The following is a 19,689-nucleotide window of genomic DNA, read 5'->3' as shown; positions in this document are numbered from 1 at the left end:
AGGGAAAGGCTCTGGGGTTGAATGGGGCCATGTCTGATGTCCTGCTGACTGTGCTGCAGTGGGCAGTGCTGCTTGTGCTCAGGAGGGGTCAGGCTGGCCTTCAGCACCCCAGCTCTCACAGTACTTCCCTGCCTGAAGGTTGGGATGGAGCAATAAAGATGGGCACAAAGGGTTGACCTTTATGCCTCCAGAGAGCTCAGTGTCTCCAGGACCATGCCAAGGTGGGCTTCAGCTGTCCTTTGCCTCCTTCAAGCTTCAGCTAACTCATTTAACCATTAATGTCCTCCATATCTAAGGGCAGTATTCTCTGATGAAGGGAAGACTGAGAAGCATTTATGGTCACCCAGAAAGGTTTTGGGGTGCTGTAAGGTCACCACAGAATGACATTAAGAAAGATGCCAGGTGAAAAAGATGTTCCAGGCATCCCTTTAAGCTCAAAAGCAGTGTAAGTCTTGGGTGCATGCCACAGCTTTTCCACTATGGGCTGTTCTGGCTGGGGTACTGGACAGATGAGGAAGGTTCATTTTTGTTCTCTTTCAGTCTGTTCTCTAGGATTTAGGGGAAAAAAAGTACATATTTGCTACTTGCTTCTCTGAAATGTGACTTATGATACCCACAGGCTTGCTAAGTTTGTCTTGAATGTGTAATGGCTTATATAAATAACGATGGAGTCGTGGACAGTGGGAGCGAATAAGCCTTGTTCCTTTCAGAAGGAAGGAAGTGGGGCTATAAAACATTCAGGGATTAGGTGAATGGTTTGGTCTCTGCAGAAGAAGATCATACTTTCCTAATCTGTTGCAAGTCTTTCAGTACTTTACTACAGTAATAGTTGATAGGTAATACTTGGCCAGCTTCTGTAATTTGCTTGGGTGTTTAGAAAAACCTCTGAAATTGACCATAAAAGGCAGCAAACAGAGCTCTCCATTGGAAGAGGTATAATGTCCTGGATCAAAAACTGGCCCAGCGTCCAGAAATCAAGGGCAGAAGTGGATGAGCAATTTGCAGTGTGATGAAGCAGGAGAATGGGGTTCTCTGTTGTTAGTGACCCCCAAAAAATGTGTAACAGGGTATGCAAAGTCTGCAGTTATCCCACAGTTGTTCAGCTTCTTCAAGATGAAGCAACTCTCAAGAGGCAAGATGTACAGTGGCATGAAGGGAGGAGGGAGTCACTACTGAGAAACACAAAGTCCAGTGTATTGTAAGAAATGATTTGTCCTGGGACATCACTGGTCCCTAAACTACTGCAGCTACTCAGGGTAATGGTGTGTGCAGACCACTTATAGCAGTGCTTTTCCTCAAGGTGTACGGATGCAGTTGGAGAAATAAATCATGATCAGATGCATGAGGAATTTTATAAGAGATGCTGAGAGCATCAGAATGCTGTTCTGGAAGTCAAGGTCATCTCTCACATCCAGGATGTTGGATGCACTTCTGGTTAAGTTTCCTTAGGGTGAGAAGAGAGCAAGCAGTGCTTGGGGTGTATGGTGAGTGGGATTGGAGCTGGAGGAAACTTTGTGCCATGGGAAGTGGGGGGGAACTTTGTTTGGGTATCATAGGTGGAGGCCTAGAGACAGAAATGGCGAGGAATAGAGTTGCAGTGGGATAGTAAAGTCTTACACACAACACTGCTAACATCTGGAACTTGTTGCTGCATCCTTTAAGGCCTAGAAGTTTTCAGTGTTCTCCAAAAGAGGAATTGGAAGCATTTCTTTTTGCAGTGAGCACTCTAGACTGGCACTTCAGAAGAGCACAGCCCTTCCTACTCCCAAGCACGCGAGTTCCTTGTGACGAGTCCCAGCCTGCTGGTGATGCTGTCAGCAAGGCAGCTTGGTGGGGTTGGTGGCAGGACCCTGTGTCCCTTGCTGTCCTTTCTCTTCCTCCCAGCTGCTGTCACATGTTCCCTGCTCCTGAGTCCCTCTCTGGTTCAGCTGGGGTGAATCCTGCTGGCCTGTCCCCAGCTAGTTGCCAGCTGCGATCTCATGGCTTGGCTTCCTGCTGTTTTTCCGCTCCCTTTTGCAGCTCCTGGCAGCTTCAGTCCAGTGCTGTGAATGTGAATCTCTTACAGGACTGCTCAGTGCTTTTCCCGTGGGGTCAATGCCCCTCAGTGCTTGTGTGCAGAGGGATTTTGCTTGTTGTGATACGTTTGCTTAGCTGAGCTGATCTGGGCACTCTGGGCATTGCAGTGAGCTGTGTGACGGTCATTACCCAGCCAGCACTGCGTTGTGACACTGATAAATCACTGCAGCGAGGCAGGAGATTGCCAGGATGCACCCTGTGGCCTCTCTGCTAATGTCACCATCTCCTGTGGTGTTGGAAGGGCAAGGCTGGTGGTAGCAGCCATGCCGTGCATCAGGGTGGCAGGATGGCTTGTTGGTGCTAGGGGCAATTGGCAACTCTTCTGATTCTACCCACTGGGGTTGATGCAAGCCTTCATTACCTGATGGGGTTTCATCTCTGCTGACCCAAAAGCGATTGTGTTTCTGCTGATCTCTCCTTCCCAGGGCATCCCAATTGTGCTCAATTTGCTCTTGACTATGCTGATGTGGTACACTCTGTGTTGATGAGCTGCTCTGTGAAGGAACATCTGCCCATCTCCAGTGATAGCACTGTGCTGGCTGTAGCTCACCTGCAGCATTCTGTTGGGGGGGGAGAAGTGGCCAGCTGAACAGTAGATCCTGAGTTTCCTCTCTGCCCTCTGCATAATGCTTCCAAATCAGAGGAAAGAAAGCAGGCAGGGGTGGGAGCATTCTGTGGTGGGGGCCGTGGGAGCTGAGGCATGCAGTGAGCCGAGAGCGGTGATTCAGCCTAATACAGCTAATGGCACGCAGCCAGGCAGAGGAAGCTGTGGGATCGTGATGCAGCAACTGTCCCATAGCAGTTTGTTTCCATCATCCAGATGTGACTTAATGCCACCTCACACGATCACTCTTTCCTGTAGCTAAATGCCTTCCCTGCCAAGGGGAAGGTGCTGAGACGCTGCACCTTTGGGAAGAGAGGAGGAGGTAGTCTGTGAGTCCTAAATGATGTGAGAGCTGGGAGCAGGCAGGGGGACTCTGGGGCTGTGCCTGGTGGGAGCAGCTTACCAGAGACCCCATGAGCTTTTCCAGCACCCCTGGAAGCTCTGCAGGTTTCTAAACATGATCCTGTTCTTGGACACTGGTTCTCAGGGAGAACCTGTAGTACAGGAAAGCCCAAGATAGTGGCTGAGTGTGGTCCCAACTCTGATGGGACTATGCTGTTAACCATCTGGTGTGCACTAACCAGCCTTTTCTCTCTGTTCTCCAGGGAAGACGATGAAGCTGTAGAGATGCTTCCCTACGTGATTGCCACCCTGGGCTCAGCAGGGTCTTCCTGCAAAGCCTCCACATGCAGCAACAGCACCAAGGACTACTGCTACAGTGCCCGTATCCGCAGCACAGTGCTGCAGGGGCTGCCCTTTGGCGGGGTGCCCACCGTCCTAGCCCTTGACTTCATGTGCTTTCTTGTAAGTTTGTCTATGGCTGTTTTGGCACCTTCCCCCCTAATTAGTCATGAAGGGAGAATTGTGGTCTGATCAGAACTGAAGGTCCCGAATTCCATTCCTGGCTTTGTTGCTGGCAGATCTTGTGGTCTTGATTGTGTCCATTAACCACCCTGGGCCTTATGACTTAATTCTAGCATCACTGCACTGAGCCTGTGGAAAGGTGTTGCCAGTGTTCTGTAAAGGCACAGGTTAGGTTAGTCTTGTGTCCAAAAACTCCTGCTTGTTGTGCTGAGTCCCTACAGCCTTACCTACCCAAAGTTTTTGCGTGGTCCTCCTTGGTGATTGTGGGACCATGGATGTTGTAGCCATAACCTTATCTGCTCAGGACAAGAGGACTTTCTGATCCTGTGACCAGCTTAGCTGTTGTGTGTTGCATCCTAGACCTCAGTCTGCCTCCAGCCACCTAGACAGCCTAATTTTTCAGCCCTAAGGACTTGAGCTGTTCTACAGTCTCAGCATTTTGTTAGCTGAGCAGTCCTGTCCCCTTTTGCCTTCAGTTCCTGTGCCTCTGTAAGCAGAGGTGAGTAATGTCTTACCTCACAGCTGTTTCTCTGCTGTTTTCCAGGCACTGCTGTTTGTCTTCTCAATTTTGCGTAAAGTTGCTTGGGACTATGGACGCCTGGCCCTGGTGACTGATGCTGACAGGTAAGCATGGCAGAGAGGCAGGAGAAAAAAAAGCACCTTTCCTTGCAGAAGGGATAAATCTCCTTGTGTATGCCAGAGGCAGATGAAGAAAGGCATGCCAGTTGTATCCCTTGAGCTCCCAAAACAGGGGAAGTCCCTGCTTACCATCTTTTTTTTTGTTTCAGCATCCTCTTACCAGTGCAGGGAGCAGCCTCTGCTGGCTCCAGGAGCTAAAGCTGCAGTGTCACCTTTGGTCCCTGTGCTGACAGAGCTGCACAGGGGCTGAGATGGCCTAAGGAACAGCAGGCAGAGGCCAGGGAGGAGGGAAAAGAAGTCACAGAATGGATATGAACTGCCATGCTGAAGTCTTTAAGACTGTGAAGATGACTTTGCAGGATGTAGCTTCTTGTAAAGGGCACTCAGAAGCAGAGTGCTACATTTCTGGAACTTGCTCATAAAGCTGAAGCAGGATGGGCGGGGGGAGGGATGGCCAGGATGCCTGTCTGACAAGCTGAGCATGTGACACACATGAGGCTGGAGCAGGGACCTGCCCAGGTGGTAGTGAAGATTGAAAAGTGAGTGCAAATGCAGAGTTCATCCTGTGCATTTCATTTTCCCCTGGCTGGTCAAAGTGTTGAGCCATCAGCTGTTTTTTGCAGGGCAAAGTGTGAACAAACTACCAGCTATTGCTCCCATGCTCTGCTTTATAAGACCTGTGATGAGCCTAAAAGCAGAGTCCAATAGGACAAGACTGCTCAGAGAGCTCTGCAGAGACAGAGCAAGGGTGGCAGAAGGGATGTATTCAGTCATGTCTCCTAGTAAAAGTCAGGGCCCCTTGGCAGTGGTGATCCCACACTGAAGACAGATGTCTGGGATTTTTTCCAGGAGCATACCTTTGCTGTTCCTGTTTTTACTGTAAGCAGTGGAAAGAACGGTTGGTTTCTTCCAGTGCTGAACGAGTAACTCATCTTGGTGCAGCTGGGAGGTTGTGCAGACTGTCTTGCCCTGTGCTATACAGTGTCCTGCGGTTTTTTTACTTAGCGTGTGTGTTGTACTTTGTCACATGCCGGAGGCAGTGTGGCTTAAAGCTGTTGGTGGTTGGTGCTGCTTCTGTTTTATAAGTTCCAATAGCCCATGGCACCCAAAGGTTAGAATGAGGCTGAGCTCCAGCCTGCTCGGTCCCCTTGGCAGTACAAGTTTAGATTAATTTGGTGCAAGTAATGCCAGCTGGTCTGAAATCTGCAGGAGGAGTTCCTGCTGCTGCAGGTATCTGTCCCTGTGTGTTTCTACTGCTTCACCTGTCCAGGGGACAGGGTGAGCTTTTTATGGGGCTGGAATTTTTGACCCAGGACAGATGTGTGTTGGCTACCTAGGATGGAGGAAAGAGGGACAGAAGCTGGGTGAAGGAAGTGCAGAGAGTAGGTGGGCAGCCTCTGCAGTGTGTGGGTTGCAGTAGCTTGGGACAGCTCTGAGTTCTGTAGGAAGATCTCCTTCTCCAGCCTCACCACCAGCAGATTTCTCTTCCTCAGGACCACATGGAGCCCTGTGATGGAGGAGACCTGACGCCTGCTCCCCTGGTTGTAACCTCTCCTTTTCTGTTTCTGTGCCCCCAGGCGCCGACGATGGCAGACGGAGCGAGAGGAGCGGGAATAGTATGTTGTTTTTTCAGGGTCTTGTTTATTCTCCCCATCTCTCTTTTTGCAGTTTTTCCTCTTGCTTTTGAACTAATCTAAGTGGCTGGGTCTTCAGGGCTTGGATTTGTGTCTCTTGGTGGATTTGTGGTCTTCTCTCCCCCTTCCCTTTGTGTCAGCCACCTACCACAGCTGGGTGCACCCTGGTTTTCCCCTTACAGCCCTTAAATGCTCCCTGTGTGCAGCAGTGCCAAGGAGCTGCTAGTTGAGGCAATAGTGCAGTATCATGCACCCTGCTGTACCTGCCAGTGTCCTGCTGTCCCACTGAGGAGTGGGAAAGAATGAGCTTGCAGCATACATGTGTCACCCAGGTAGAGGGCAGCTGCCTTTGCCTTGTTGATTCCTCATGCTGGTGAGCTCCAAGAGCTGTTCTCATGGCAGGTGCACAGAGGTCATTACAAAGCTTTTATTTTGCCTTCATCCTTGTGAGGCTACCAGGACAAGAGCAGGCATTGGCCCTTGTCCCTTACCACCTACCCCAGGATGGTGGTACGCTCAGCAAGGCAGCAGCATCTTTGTCCCTTTTCCCCATGTAGGAGACTTTCCTGCCTTAGCATGACTAAGAGCATCTTCTAGCACTTTGGCCTGACTTTAGCTTCAGGGTACTCACAGTGAAGACAGCTGGCTGCCAGTTGAGCACTGTCACAGATCATAAGTTCATAAGTTCATAAGATCCCTCTGTGCTCTTCTCTCTTTCTTGCTGCTTTTATGCCAAAGTAAAAACCATTCCATTGCCTTGCTGATGTGCTGAGTAGTACACCACACAGTCAGCCAGCAGAGCCTGCACTGATCACTTGTCACTTGCAAAGCAGTGGTCTGCTACTGCCTCGAGAGGGCAGAGGGGTGCTCATATTTTTGTGACTGCTCCTTGGCCTCAAAGGGCAGAGCAGTCTCATCTGTGAAAGCAAAGGTGATGGTAGCTGTGGTACATGGCATAGAGGGAACGCCTTGCTCATACTTATTGCTTTCACTAGTGTATGGCCCTGTTTCCAGTGTGTCTGGCAGCTCTTGGGTGCTAATACACTGTAGGAGGGCTAGCAGAGCTGTCATGCTCGGTGTCTTAAAAGTGGCTTTTTAGTGGGGGCCATCTGTTATCCTCACGAGTGTTTGTCTTACTCCAGGGTTCTGCTTCTTCCTCTTCCTGTTACTCACCTGGGCTTTCTGAATCTTTCTGTTGCCCTCCAAGCCCAGAGCTTGAGCTGTATTGGTTTTGCTAGGCAGAAGTTTCTAAAAGCCTTTGGAGCTTAACAATGAGGCCACATCCTGGTCTGTGTTTATCTAAGTCTGGCAGCAGACTGACATCTAGCTATCTTCCATGCAGAGATGCTGTGGAGTGTGGTGGGTTAGGAACTTGCATGCAGCCTGGCACTGCCTGTCACTGTGTGTGCAGGAATGCACTTGCTCTATGTGTCCCTTTGTCTGAAAACCAGCAAGCTCCCTTGTCCTAATGCTTGCCAGAGAAGCAGAGGTAGCCATCAGCTCTCTTGGTGATACAGTCTGCCTCAGGAGGAGGTGGCAACCCATCCCCACCTTCATGTGTAAGGGTAGTGATGGCCCTGCAGGGCTTGTTATCCACACAGACAGCTTCTGAATTGCGCCACAGCAAACTGTCTGTGTGGCTGCCTGGAAGCCTCTCCTCTTGGAGCCTGGTGTCGGCAGTGCTTCACACCCAGTCCCTCCTCTTCTCTAGCAGCAGGCATGGAGAAGGCTCCTTGGGTCCCACCTTAATATCCTCTTAGTTCAGGGCAGCATCACCTCCTTCCACTCGTTTTGTTAGCACTTCCCTTTAGGGAACCTCCAGCTAGGTGCAGGTACCCTCCTGTAGCTCCTGCTCCATCCTCCCAACCTTGGGAAGGCTTGGCACCCTCTGTCTTCTCATCTCTGCTGGTCATGTGCATCCCCAGGTGTGGTTCGTCCCGCATGGAGCTGTTAGTTTGAGCTAATAATGTGGCACTCTTTGCAGATATTCCCTCTAGTGCTGCCTCGTTGCTTCTTTCCCAGTCAGAGAGCCACAAGCATGCAGTGTCATTACTCTGGGGTCTCCTCAGGGCTGCAGGCAGCAGAAATTCACCTTCTCCCTGTATCCAGCTGCGAAGGCTCTGGGATTTCAGAGGGCGGAAGGTCTAAGAGTTTGATCAAGGCTTGTACTGTCCCAACAGCAGAGCAGAGTGTGGGTGTGGGGCTGTGCAGTTGCAGGGCCCTGTGCTGCTGTCTAATCTGCTCTCCTATAGTCCTATGACCTTCAGCTAATCTCTTTTCTCCTCTGGGTGTTACTCCCAGCTATGGACTAAGCAGGTGCTGCTCTGCTCCGAGGGAGACCACATGTCCCGTCTCCTTCACTTCAGCAGAGTCACAAGGGTCTTAGCTTGTTTGCCATTCCAGAGTGTCACCACCTGTCTCTAGTCTGTGCTTCTCATCTGTTTCTTCTCTGGGCTCTTGTCCATCTGATCCTTCTTTCACCTGCACTGGTTACAGAGAGTCTGTTTTTATTCTCTTGTTTGCTTTTCTTCTATCCATATCTTCTTGTACCTCCAAGGTCCCAGCCTGATGTCATCTTACTAGTGCTATTTAATCTAGGTCTCTGGACCATCCATTTTATCTTCTCCTTTGCCAGCCTACCTCTCACCTCCATTCATGTTGGGGACTATTATTTGCCTTGGATGCTAGTGCGGCTGTTTTTTTCATTTAGGTCCCTGCCTGTGTCTGGAGTGCAGCAGTCGGGGTTATTTGCCTCTTGCCCTTCAGCCCACAACCATTTGTTCCTATCTGCCTCCCTGCTCCCTCTCTGGAGACTCACAGGCAGACAGAATACCTAGCTGTGAGGGAGCAGCTGGGCTCAGCCTGGCTTTGGTCAACACAGTGTGACCAAGCCGTCAGTATCTTTCTTTCCCTGTGTTTTCACTCACTGAGGCACTGGTATAGCAGTGATGTGCTCCACCAGGCTTTCATCCTTCCTGTTTCCTGAGGCAGCTGAGGTCTACAGGCCTGGGTAGGTACTGGTGGCTCAGAGATGGGGAGATGCTGCCAGAGCTCTCTCTCCCTAGTGGCCTGGGAGCTGCTTTCTGCCTCTTGGTACCTTTAGTGCTCACCTCTCTGCTCATCTCCGTAGTTAAGGTGCAGAAAGGAAAATAGGAGCCCTCACCTGAGCACCCCACTTGTGGCACTGTCTCCTTCACACCTCTTTCCTATTTAAACTCTGTGCTAAAGAGACCCAACCTCTCCTCTGTGGCAGCTGCTGCCAGCTCCCCCTCACATGGGCTTATGTACCCTTTGTAGGAAAGGCACGGGGAATGACATCCATAAGCCCCTGGAGGCTGCCAGAGCCCAGCCCCAGCTTGGGAGCAGGCTCTGGGTGCCATCTGTGCAGTGCTGCCCAAGGAAAGGGGTCTGTGCTTACTGCTGCCCTCTGCTCTTTGAGGCTGTCTTGTCTCCATCTCACCTGGGGCAAACTGTCCCGAATTAACTGTTGGCCTTCTGGGTGCTCTTGGTTCCTGGCTGAGCTGCCTCTTCCCACCTATTAACTTTCTCCCTCAATATTTGTCATTTTAGTGTAGCCTCCGCTCTGCACTCTGAAAACCATGACCGTTATGAGCGCCTCACCTCCGTCTCCAGCTCTGTGGACTTTGACCAGAGGGATAACGTGAGTAGCTGTAAGAGGCAATCTTGCCTGTGGGCAGCTTGGGAGTCTGTGGCTTGTGGGAGCCAAATGTTCCTCAGAAGGAGCTCTGCTTGCCTATCCCAGATCCTTAGGTCACACACCTTGTGGTGTGAGGGTATGGTACAGAGCCCAAGACAGCATGCTACTGTTTGGGTTCTGATCATGCTCTTAAGCCAGATGCCATCAAACCACCTGGCTTGATGGGCATCTGTCCTGTAAACAGTCTAGTGCTGCAGTCCTCTCTAAAGGGCAGGTGCAGCTCAGTAGGTTATGAAGTTCCTGGGAGATATTCCTCCCCTAGATGTCCTTTGAGAAGCACTGGCTTGGGCTGTTTCTCTGGTCCCTGCCAAGCTCCTGTCCAGGATGGCAGCTGCAGGACCACTGTGTGTGGCCTGTGTGATTAATTTTCTGAGCATCTCTTAGCTGTTGAGAGCTTCTGTGTTAACCAGGAGGCCGAGTTACCTACTGGTGAGGGACAGCCACATGGTAGTGTTGTGCCCTATTGGAGCTGCTTGCGATCGGGGCTCCTTGTCCTGAGTCCTATCTGTAGTGGGTCAGGGACACCAGCCTGGTTTTCCAAGCCTTTGGAGGAGGGAGCAGGGATAGGGGAGCACACAATGATATGAGGCCTTCCCATCTTCTTTCCGCACAGGGTTTCTGCTCCTGGTTGACAGCCATCTTCAGAATAAAGTAAGTGCCCCAGGATCTGCAGAGGGGACTGCATAAGGAAGAAGGGCAGTGTGTGGCACTGGGACAACAGCTCAGTGCAGCATTGCGGAGTCACTGTCCTTGTTTTCCCTTCAAAGAAGGGGCTGCAGCAGCTTGTATGGAGGGAACAAGCAAAGGCAAGGACAATACATGGAGCACCAGAGCTGGAGGGTGTGACAGAGATGACCCAACCCACATCTCCCCTGTCCCCAGTCCTATCTCAGAAGCACTGCAGAGGTGCTCTCTTCCCCGTGGCACCTGCTAGGGGCACTGTTGTGTAAGGAAGGTTCCTGGCAGTGAAGGGTGGACTAGAGGAGGCAGAGGAGATGCCGCCAGCCAGCCAGATGGCACTCAGGAATGGTCTCAAGTATTTCTGGGATCAGAGCTCTGTGGAACTACGTCAGTCATCCTGCACTTCAGCAGGGGAAAGCAGGGCCCAGCAGAGGGATGAGTGTTAGGTGTGGATATGCATGGGCCCAGCTGTCCATTCCCAGTAGCAGAGGACAGGGTGTGGGGAGCAGAGCTGCAGCAAGCTTTGCACAGATAGGCTTTTGCCTGAGCTGATTCATGGCCAGATGCAGGATGCAGTGCCCAGGGCATGGCTGCAGTTCTGTGGGGTGTGTTCCAGGGTTTCTCTGTGCATTCATACCAGCCACATGGGCAGCCCTCACCCTGTGCTTGTCTGCATTCCATCCAGTGCTGGAAGAGATTGCCTGATTTCATTTCTTTCCCTGGCAGGGATGATGAGATCCGGGACAAGTGTGGAGGTGATGCGGTGCACTACCTGTCCTTCCAGAGACACATCATCGGGCTGCTGGTGGCTGTGGGTGTGCTCTCCGTGGGCATCGTGTTGCCTGTCAACTTCTCAGGGGACCTACTAGGTGAGGGCAGGAAGTCAGGTGGAGAAACTGCTTTTAGTGCCAGACCTCAGCACACCAGGGAGTAATACAGATAAGGCTGACTCCTGTCCCACTTTGGGCATGGAGTATCTGAAAGATTGTCCTGGGTTTTGGGGTGCTTTGCAGGTGAGGTCCCTGCTATACCACACCCCACTGGAGCTCTGCTACAGCCCATTGGTGTAACTGAATGTACCTTTGTCTGCTTCTCTCTCCCCAGAAAACAATGCATACAGCTTTGGGAGGACAACGATTGCTAACCTGAATTCTGGGTAGGTGTGGACAGGGATGAGATAGATAACTGTGGCTCTCAGGTGTGTTTTCTAGATGCTCACCTGCTGCAGAGCCTTACCTCCTTGAAGGTTGTGTTTCTACAAAAGGCTGCTACCCCTGCTCCTATTTCCGTGTTGAACTCCTGGAGGTTGCTGGCGGGGCATGTGTGTCCCATGCCTATTACGCTGCTCAAGGCCCCAGAGTCTTTGGCAAGGGGGTCCCTGAGAGATCTGTCTGAGTTGTTGTGGCAACCTCGTACTGGCTTTAAGCACTCCTCTCTCTTATGTCAGGAATAACCTGCTGTGGCTGCACACATCTTTTGCCTTTTTGTACCTGCTGCTGACTGTGTACAGCATGCGTCGGCACACCTCCAAGATGCGCTACAAAGAGGATGACTTGGTGAGTGGGGTCTGACCACTGCCCCAGGCACAGCTTTTTGTGGCCTCCTCTCAAATTGGGTGGCCTGGGAGAGGGTGTCAAGCACTCCCCTTCCCATTGCAGTTTGGAGCTGTTGTGGTTGGTCTGCTTTTGTTCTGCCTAGTCAAAGTCAAATCTGCACTTTCTTCCTTTCAGGTGAAGCGAACTCTCTTCATCAATGGGATTTCAAAATATGCTGAGCCAGAAAAGATAAAGAAGCACTTTGAGTGAGTCTCACTATTTTCCTGATTAAAGGCTGCTATGTAATGGGAATGTTTTTAGTGGGTTGGTGCTGATGTTGCATGGAACAGCAATAATATGTTGAAAGTGCTGAGGCAGAAGCTGGTCAGAATTAGTGAGCACTCTTATTTTGGGCAGCTTGCTGCTATTGTCCTGTGTGAGTTTTTATCTCAGTGTACAATGTGTTGGGACATGCCCAGCTATCTTTTTGCAGAGCCCTGGGGGGTTTGGGCACATCATGAAAAATGGTCAAGTTCAGAGATGTGAGATGAGGACAGGAGGCACTCCAGCAATGACAGTGGGATGCTGTTCTGTTGCTTCTCTGTTTGTCGTGCCCTTTGTAAAAGAGTATATTTTTCTTTTTAACCAAAATCAAAACAGCAACAAGTTGTCTTCCATTGGAACCTGAGTGAAAACTGTGAGGGTAGTGTTTAGAAGCACTATGGAGAAGGGAGTGGATGCCATGTATGATGAGCAGCTATTTTCCATCCACAGGGAGGCCTATGCCAACTGCACTGTGCTGGAAGCACGTCCCTGCTATGATGTGGCCCGACTGATGTTTCTTGATGCTGAGAGGTAACCAGCCCCTGGCTGGGGATGGAAGGCAGGGCTGGGATGGGAAGTCACAAAAGATGTGAATGAGAAGAGTTCACACCCCCTTCTTCCTCAGGTCTGGTGCCGTGGTGGTTTTTCTCAGCCACCTTCTTTCTTTTTCTTCCCCTCTCCTGCTTCAGGAAGAAAGCTGAGCGCGGGCGGATCTACTTCACCAACCTGCAGAGCAAGGAGAACACCCCATCCATGATCAACCCTAAGCCCTGTGGCCACCTGTGCTGCTGTGTCATCAGGGGCTGTGAGGAGGTGTGAGGAAAGCTGGAGGCACTGGGAGGAGGGGTACTGTGGGCACTGGGTCCCTGTGCTGCCCACGCTGCACAGGGACCCAATGCCCACAGCATGCTTAGGTCCTGCCAGATACACAGTCCTGGGCCAGGAGTGTATTGTGGCTCTCCTGGCACTCAGCATCAGAGCTGCTGCCCCACAGCTTAGCCTAGGTTGCCTTGACTGCCTGCTATCTCCCCGCTGTGCTGCTGTGACAGCACCTGGGGTTGAGGTCCCCAGGTCTCTGCGCTGATACATGTCCCTCTGCCCAGGTTGAAGCCATTGAGTACTACACCAAACTGGAGGAGAAACTCAAAGATGACTACAAGCGGGAAAAGGAGAAGGTGAATGAGAAGCCTCTGGGGATGGCCTTTGTCACCTTCCATAATGAGACTATCACAGCCATGTGAGTACTGCAAGAGATTCTGTCCTTCCTAGGACAGTGACATCTTACAGCTTTCCTTTAAATCAGAAATCCCAGACCCAAGACATCCATATCAGCTTGTTTCTGCCCTGGCCCAACTGTGACAGCATCTCCCTTGTTCTTCTCCAGAATCCTCAAAGACTTCAATGCTTGCAAGTGCCAGGGCTGTGCATGTCGTGGAGAGCCCAGGGCTTCCTCCTGCAGCGAATCTCTGCACGTTTCCAACTGGACTGTCAGTTATGCCCCTGACCCGCAGAACATTTACTGGTGAGCAGCTGTGGGGCTCAGCAGGTCTGTGGAGGTGGAAAGGGAGTACACCTCCCTGAAGGTGGGGATCTGTCTGAAGGCTAACGATCTTATCTAGCTTAGAGGGGGAAAAGCCTTAGATTTGTTCCCCAAGATCTGTTCGCGCAGGCTGGCCTGTACTGTGAATGTGATATTTGGTGTGGCTGTTTCTGATGCCCTTTTTCTCTCATCCCCCAGGGAACATCTCTCTATCCGGGGCTTCATCTGGTGGATCCGCTGCCTGGTGATCAATGTGGTACTCTTCATCCTCCTCTTTTTCCTTACCACCCCTGCGATCATCATCACCACTATGGACAAGTTCAATGTCACCAAGCCTGTGGAGTACCTCAATGTAAGGCCTTCAGGGAGGGATGTGCATTGGTGGGTAGCACTGAAGCCTACCCCAAGGCACAGCAGCACCTGAAAGGGAGTTGGGTAGCAAGAGAAATTGTCAGCATATCCCAGCTCCTGTCAGCCTGAGAGCAAGGGAGAGGTTCTTCAGGAGAGGGTTGCATCCTGTCACAGGCCCCTCAAGCCCTCCAGCATGGGTGTGCTGCGAGGGGCTGGGCTGCATTGTCATGGCAGCTGGCACTGCGGACTACATCAGCAAAGGCAGCACCTGTGATAAGCACGAGAGCTGCTGCATTGTGTGTAACACACAGTCTCTTTCCTGCCTTGTTCCAGAACCCCATCATCACTCAGTTCTTTCCGACACTGCTGCTGTGGTGCTTCTCTGCTCTGCTGCCCACCATTGTGTATTACTCTGCCTTCTTTGAAGCGCACTGGACCAGGTAAGGACAGGCAGTGCCTGTTCCTGGCTCGTTGCCTGGTATCTTGATACCTTTCATTAATGCAAAGCTGTGATCAGCTCCTCTTGCTTGGATTACTCCAAGTGTGGTGTCGTGTGGCACCTTTTGGTCACCTTGGGGCCTGCTGTGGACAGCTCTGCCAGCCCTTAGCTGAGTGGTGGTGTGCAGAATGGGCTTGTATTGAGCGGAGAGTAATATACTCCTGCAAGAAGAGGAAAACTGGGAAGAGGTGGGGCCATTGCCTTTGGGAAATGCTAGTAGCAAGGGAAGTCTTGGCTAAGGTGAATGTGCAGCTGCACTATGCCTGTACTCATGTAGAAGTCATCACCTTTTCCCAAGGGAAAATTGCCTTGGCTGCCATGGCTTCTGACAGTAGTGAGTTTATTTTAAGTGCAGAGCACTGACAAACATGCTGTTTGTGAGGTATGTGCACAAGACCACCCCAGCTGTGTGGTGGGACACAAGGCTGCTAGGCAGCCCTACCCTTCTCAAACCTCCCAGGCCCCACCATGTATGAAGACATAAGCTTTTTCAGCTGGCATTTCTGGCAGCTGCAGATTACTGAAGATAGCTTATTCTCCCCCCCCCCGCCCCCCGGCTCTCCTCCACACACACACCCCCCTTCTCTCCCCCCCAAAATAAAATTACCTGCATTCTGCTTTCTTTCACTGTTACCTCTGTCAGCCCCCACCATGATAGCCTCCTCCCTGTGGCCAGGCAGGGCACACACAAGGGAGTTTTCTGTCTCTGCTGTGTGGAATCATTCTGTGTTAGTGAGGTGATAATGTTAACAGCTTTCCCTCTGCCCTCAGATCTGGAGAGAACAGGACCACCATGCACAAGTGTTACACATTCCTTATCTTCATGGTCTTGCTCCTGCCCTCGCTGGGACTGAGCAGGTAAGTGTGAAGGGAAAGGGAAGCAAGTGCAGAGACCTGGAGCGTGGAGGTGGTTGAAATGCGCTTCTGGTTCTCCTGTAGCACTTCCTTACTCTCCTTATTTCTATATAAAGCTAGTGAATTCCCCCACTTGAGCCAGAAGTGAGTAGGCTGTACTGCTTGGCTGGGTGGTCTCCCTATTTGTAGGCTGCAGAAATGCTAATCCTGCTGGATGTGAGCCCCAAATCTTCCTGTAGAGGCTATAGAAATGCCCTGTGGGACATCAGCTGCCAGGCATCAGCATGGGCTCAGCACTGAACGAGAACAAAGCAGGAAAACTCTGAGAGAGGGATGAAATCTGGGAGGTAGAAGCAGGATGATGGGAGGGTGTACTGCAATAGGAGCTTCTTTATGTATTGTAGGGTGGGCAATCTGCACCTCATAAATTCAAGATACAGCTCAGTGACTAAATTGGGCAGCTCCTAGGGATGATAGACAGGTCTTTTATCAGAGGCAGAATTAATTGCCCTCCATCCTAGCGGGTGACTACAGTGAAGTTTCCCAGCCAGATTGAAAAGGTCTTGTTGCTTATAACTTTGTGACTTAAGCAGGTGAATGTTCTCAGAAGGTTACATTTCAGCTATGTACCAGCAAGTGTGTCACACTTCCTTCTGAGGACAGAATCCATCCCACTGCTGCATGTGGTGCTCTGTACTCTGCTAGAATCGTGGCTCTGGAGGTGCCAGAAGATTGTACAATTTTATATCAAAACAATGCAGAACTGGAGAGAAACAAGATTTATTTTTTTTTAACTCTTATCTCTGTACTTGAGGTTATGGTGTACCTGAGTAGTTTCCCTTGTAGTCGGTCACCTGTTCCCTGAACTGTTGTTTCACAGAGGAGAGGAAAACAGTGATAGGATCAGGGCAAAAGGAGAACAGCATGCATGAGAATGGGAAGCTTTAGATTCCTTTAAGGGTGCTGTACTGTTTTTCCCAGTGTCTGATTTACATAATTGCCAATGACATATTCTGAAGAGGAACAATGAGGTCTACGGTCAGAGCTTTGGGTCTTTTTAGAGCAGTTTCCATATATTTGCATGTCTATGTCTGTGTACCCTGCTTCTGACTGTTCTTTTCTTCTCACCCCCTTCCCCACAGCTTGGATGTGTTTTTCCGCTGGCTGTTTGACAAAAAATTTCTTGCTGAAGCTGCAGTGCGATTTGAGTAAGTGGAGCAGGGAAGAAATTCCTTGTTTAACAGTGGGGGAGCATCCAAAGGTGGTACCCAGGACTCGGTCCCTTCTGTGCTGCGGGAGCAACTCCTGCAACCCGCTCTCGTTGCGCCTTCCCAGGTGCGTGTTCCTGCCAGACAATGGGGCCTTCTTTGTCAACTATGTCATCGCCTCTGCTTTCATTGGGAATGCCATGGACCTGCTGCGCATCCCTGGCTTGCTCATGTACATGATTCGCCTTTGCCTGGCCCGCTCAGCTGCTGAACGGAGAAACGTCAAGCGAGTAAGTGTTGGCACTGGGGAGGATAATGGGCTGCACCCAGGGCTGCGGTGGAGGCTGTGCATTCTGGGGCTTGCCAGGTGCTGGGTGTCTTGTACCCTGCTCAGGGCCAAACAGGTCTCTGCTCTCCCCTGCAGCACCAGGCCTACGAGTTCCAGTTTGGGGCCGCTTATGCCTGGATGATGTGCGTCTTCACTGTGGTCATGACCTACAGCATCACTTGCCCCATCATTGTCCCCTTTGGTGAGTGACAGCCCTTTGCCTCTCTGCACAGGGGGTATTTCCTCTTGTACAGAGGCACTGGGAAAGAGGACAATGTCCTTCTCTGACATTTCTCCCTCAGGTCTCATGTATATGCTGCTCAAGCACCTGGTAGACCGGTACAACCTGTACTATGCCTACCTGCCTGCCAAACTAGACAAGAAGATCCATTCAGGTGCTGTGAACCAAGTAGTGGCAGCCCCCATCTTATGCCTCTTCTGGCTTCTCTTCTTCTCCACCATGCGTACTGGTGAGTGCTAGGCTGGGAAGTGTCTAGCTGAGCAGTTCCCCTGGCTGCCTCCCCTTAGCACCACTGCACCATCTGTTGGGCTTTGCAACACACTAACATTGATTTCTCTTCATCCCAGGGTTCCTGGCCCCAACTTCCATGTTCACTTTTGTGGTCCTTGTGATCACCATTGTGATCTGCTTGTGTCATGTCTGCTTCGGGCACTTCAAATACCTCAGTGCTCACAACTACAAGGTGAGGTGGGATGCTGGGCAGGGGCTCAAGGGTATAGGAACTCTTCCCTTGTGATCACAGCTAAGCAGTGAATGTAGGGCAGGGGAAGGGGTTGCCTCTGCTTGTTCTTTGGCAGAGCCTCAGCTCCATGAGGAAAGTTCCCAAGGTAGCCTGGAGCTGGATGCCATCCTTTCCTTCTGTATGCTGCTCCCATTCCTACAGAGAATTTGAGGACAGCCTCACTGGAATGCAGCTCCTGCAGCTGTGTCACCCTGGCATTCTCTTCATTTCTGCTTTCTTCTCCAGATTGAGCACACAGAGGTGGACACCACAGAAAGCAGGCAGAACGGGAGACCTGCCACCAACTTGCCAGCTCCCAAATCTGCTGTGAGTCCCCATGTCCCTGCCCTGTTAATGCTCCTTACCTGGGTTTAAGAAAGCAAGTAGCACCTGTGAGTTTTTCCTTCTTGCCCTAATGCCTTGCTCCTTGCCTTTCTGAGGCAGTACCCAAAGTCTATCAGTAGGGGTAGGAAGCAAGTGTTGGGCTCTCTGCTCCTCATCTAGGCTGGGTGATCAATTGCAACTCCCCCACGTGCACTCATTTCCTTCTGCTCCTTGAGTGCTGTATGTGTGCTTCCTGTCTCCCTTGACTAGGACAGTGAAACCTCTGGGTGTGAAACCCTTCCTTGCCCTCTCGACATGTTCCACACTCAACCTCTTCCCTATAAAGTCCTTCACCCCTGGAGCTCTGCTGAATCCTGTGGGCTGTGGGAAGCTCTGCAGACCTGAAAGTATTTCTTTTTCTCCCCCCTCACCCCTGCTCTTTCAGAAGTACATCGCCCAAGTGCTGCAGGACTCCTCACCAGAGGGCGAAGCAACTGAATCGGAGGAGCAGGGGTCACAGGATGAGGAGCTCATCACTACTGATGGCATGAATGACACAGATTTCCAGTCGTGTGAGGACAGCCTGATAGAGAATGAGATCCACCAGTAGGGACTGCAGAGTGAGGGCAGGAGGGAGGGAAGGGATGGAGTCCCAGGAGCGGGGCAGGCTGCGCCCACTGAGACTGGGAGAGAGGATGCAAAGGGAGCGCAGAGCTGAGGGGGCCAGCTGCTACCCTCACCCACCCCCAGGGCCACTACCTTCAGTGAGGGCAGGGGCACTGCTGCCAGCTCTCCATTTCCCTGCCTCCGCTGATGTGCTGCCTGGCCCTTCTGTGGGCTTGCTCCTCACCTGCTACCTTTGTTGATGTGTACCCAGGCTGTAAACCCCTAGGGGCTGGGCAGGAAGGGGACCTGTAACCCTGCCAGCACCTCAGGAGTGGGGGAGGGCTGGGTGCTCTATGGAGGGGTCTCAGGCTGATGAGCACCTCTTGCATTTCCTCAACTGCTCCCTCTGTCCCATGTCTTCCTGGGCAAGGAACACAAACACTAATTTATTAGATTTACAGGAAGATGATGAACAAAAAGCTTTAATCAGTGTATTGGAAGGGCGGGTGGCTTTGTGCCTCGTGCCTGAGTAGTGCTGCCTTCCCTTCTCCCATGTCCTCACTTAGCCTCTTGTGGTATCCCCTGGGTGTGACATCCTAGATGCTGGGAGGCGAAGATGATCTCCCTTTCTTCTCCCCCATGTGTGCACTGGGTAGGGGGGATAGGCTGAACCCAGGAGAGCAGCACAGAGCAGCCCCTCGCTGGGTTGGGGGTGCCGAGGGTGTTCTCACAAGCAGGAGGCGCAGGCAGCCTCTCCCCATACTGCATCCCCCTCCTTCCCCAGATGCCCAGGTGGGGGGTTGCAGCATCATTTTAAGTGGCATTTTTTGCACATTTTCCTTTCAAACACAAATCAACCTGACCTCTGTATGGTACTGTAGTTCTCTCTGCTGCCCTGTGTCTGCAGAGCAAGGCTGGGCACGGGGGGGCTGTACTGGGGAACTGCTAGGTGCTATGGAGAGGGGAGAAAGGGGTCCGGACCACAGTGTCCTCAGCACCATGCAGTGTTGGGCTGCTTCACCTGCCCAGGACTGTTCCTTCCTTGCCTCTGCCTTTGTCTTCTCTCTAGTGATAGCTGTGTCCTGGGCAGGGAGAAGGCAGGAAGGATGGGAGAGGGGCCTGGGCTGTCTGTAGAGCTGAATGCAGGTGGGAGAGGCAGA

At 51.6% G+C, this 19,689-nt stretch overlaps 1 protein-coding gene across 3 annotated transcripts in view; it reads left to right on the top strand.

The window, feature by feature from the left end:
- TMEM63B (transmembrane protein 63B) overlaps positions 1-19,689 on the top strand; it is a 36,426-nt gene extending 16,737 nt beyond the window's left edge. The window contains exons 2-24 of one of the 3 annotated variants that reach the window (XM_065755540.1): positions 3,286-3,484; positions 4,089-4,168; positions 5,761-5,799; positions 9,388-9,478; positions 10,149-10,186; positions 10,943-11,085; positions 11,321-11,372; positions 11,664-11,772; positions 11,947-12,017; positions 12,526-12,606; positions 12,765-12,888; positions 13,179-13,312; positions 13,460-13,597; positions 13,814-13,967; positions 14,300-14,406; positions 15,237-15,323; positions 16,463-16,528; positions 16,656-16,818; positions 16,953-17,058; positions 17,159-17,326; positions 17,445-17,560; positions 17,846-17,926; positions 18,372-19,689. In XM_065755540.1, coding sequence (XP_065611612.1) covers positions 3,308-3,484; positions 4,089-4,168; positions 5,761-5,799; positions 9,388-9,478; positions 10,149-10,186; positions 10,943-11,085; positions 11,321-11,372; positions 11,664-11,772; positions 11,947-12,017; positions 12,526-12,606; positions 12,765-12,888; positions 13,179-13,312; positions 13,460-13,597; positions 13,814-13,967; positions 14,300-14,406; positions 15,237-15,323; positions 16,463-16,528; positions 16,656-16,818; positions 16,953-17,058; positions 17,159-17,326; positions 17,445-17,560; positions 17,846-17,926; positions 18,372-18,533 — 2,487 coding nt within the window. In that variant the 5' untranslated portion in view covers positions 3,286-3,307 and the 3' untranslated portion in view covers positions 18,534-19,689. Of the gene's footprint in view, positions 1-3,285; positions 3,485-4,088; positions 4,169-5,760; positions 5,800-9,387; positions 9,479-10,148; positions 10,187-10,942; positions 11,086-11,320; positions 11,373-11,663; positions 11,773-11,946; positions 12,018-12,525; positions 12,607-12,764; positions 12,889-13,178; positions 13,313-13,459; positions 13,598-13,813; positions 13,968-14,299; positions 14,407-15,236; positions 15,324-16,462; positions 16,529-16,655; positions 16,819-16,952; positions 17,059-17,158; positions 17,327-17,444; positions 17,561-17,845; positions 17,927-18,368 lie in introns of all 3 variants that reach the window. The other 2 variants (XM_065755531.1, XM_065755548.1) reach the window with 2 other exon arrangements.

Source organism: Cyrtonyx montezumae, unplaced genomic scaffold (genome assembly GCF_038088225.1).
Source record: "Cyrtonyx montezumae isolate F1298 unplaced genomic scaffold, pur_monq_1.0 scaffold_0, whole genome shotgun sequence".
Lineage (NCBI taxonomy): Eukaryota > Metazoa > Chordata > Aves > Galliformes > Odontophoridae > Cyrtonyx > Cyrtonyx montezumae.
Note: the sequence above shows the minus strand (reverse complement) of the source record. Positions and strands in the feature narration are given on the sequence as shown.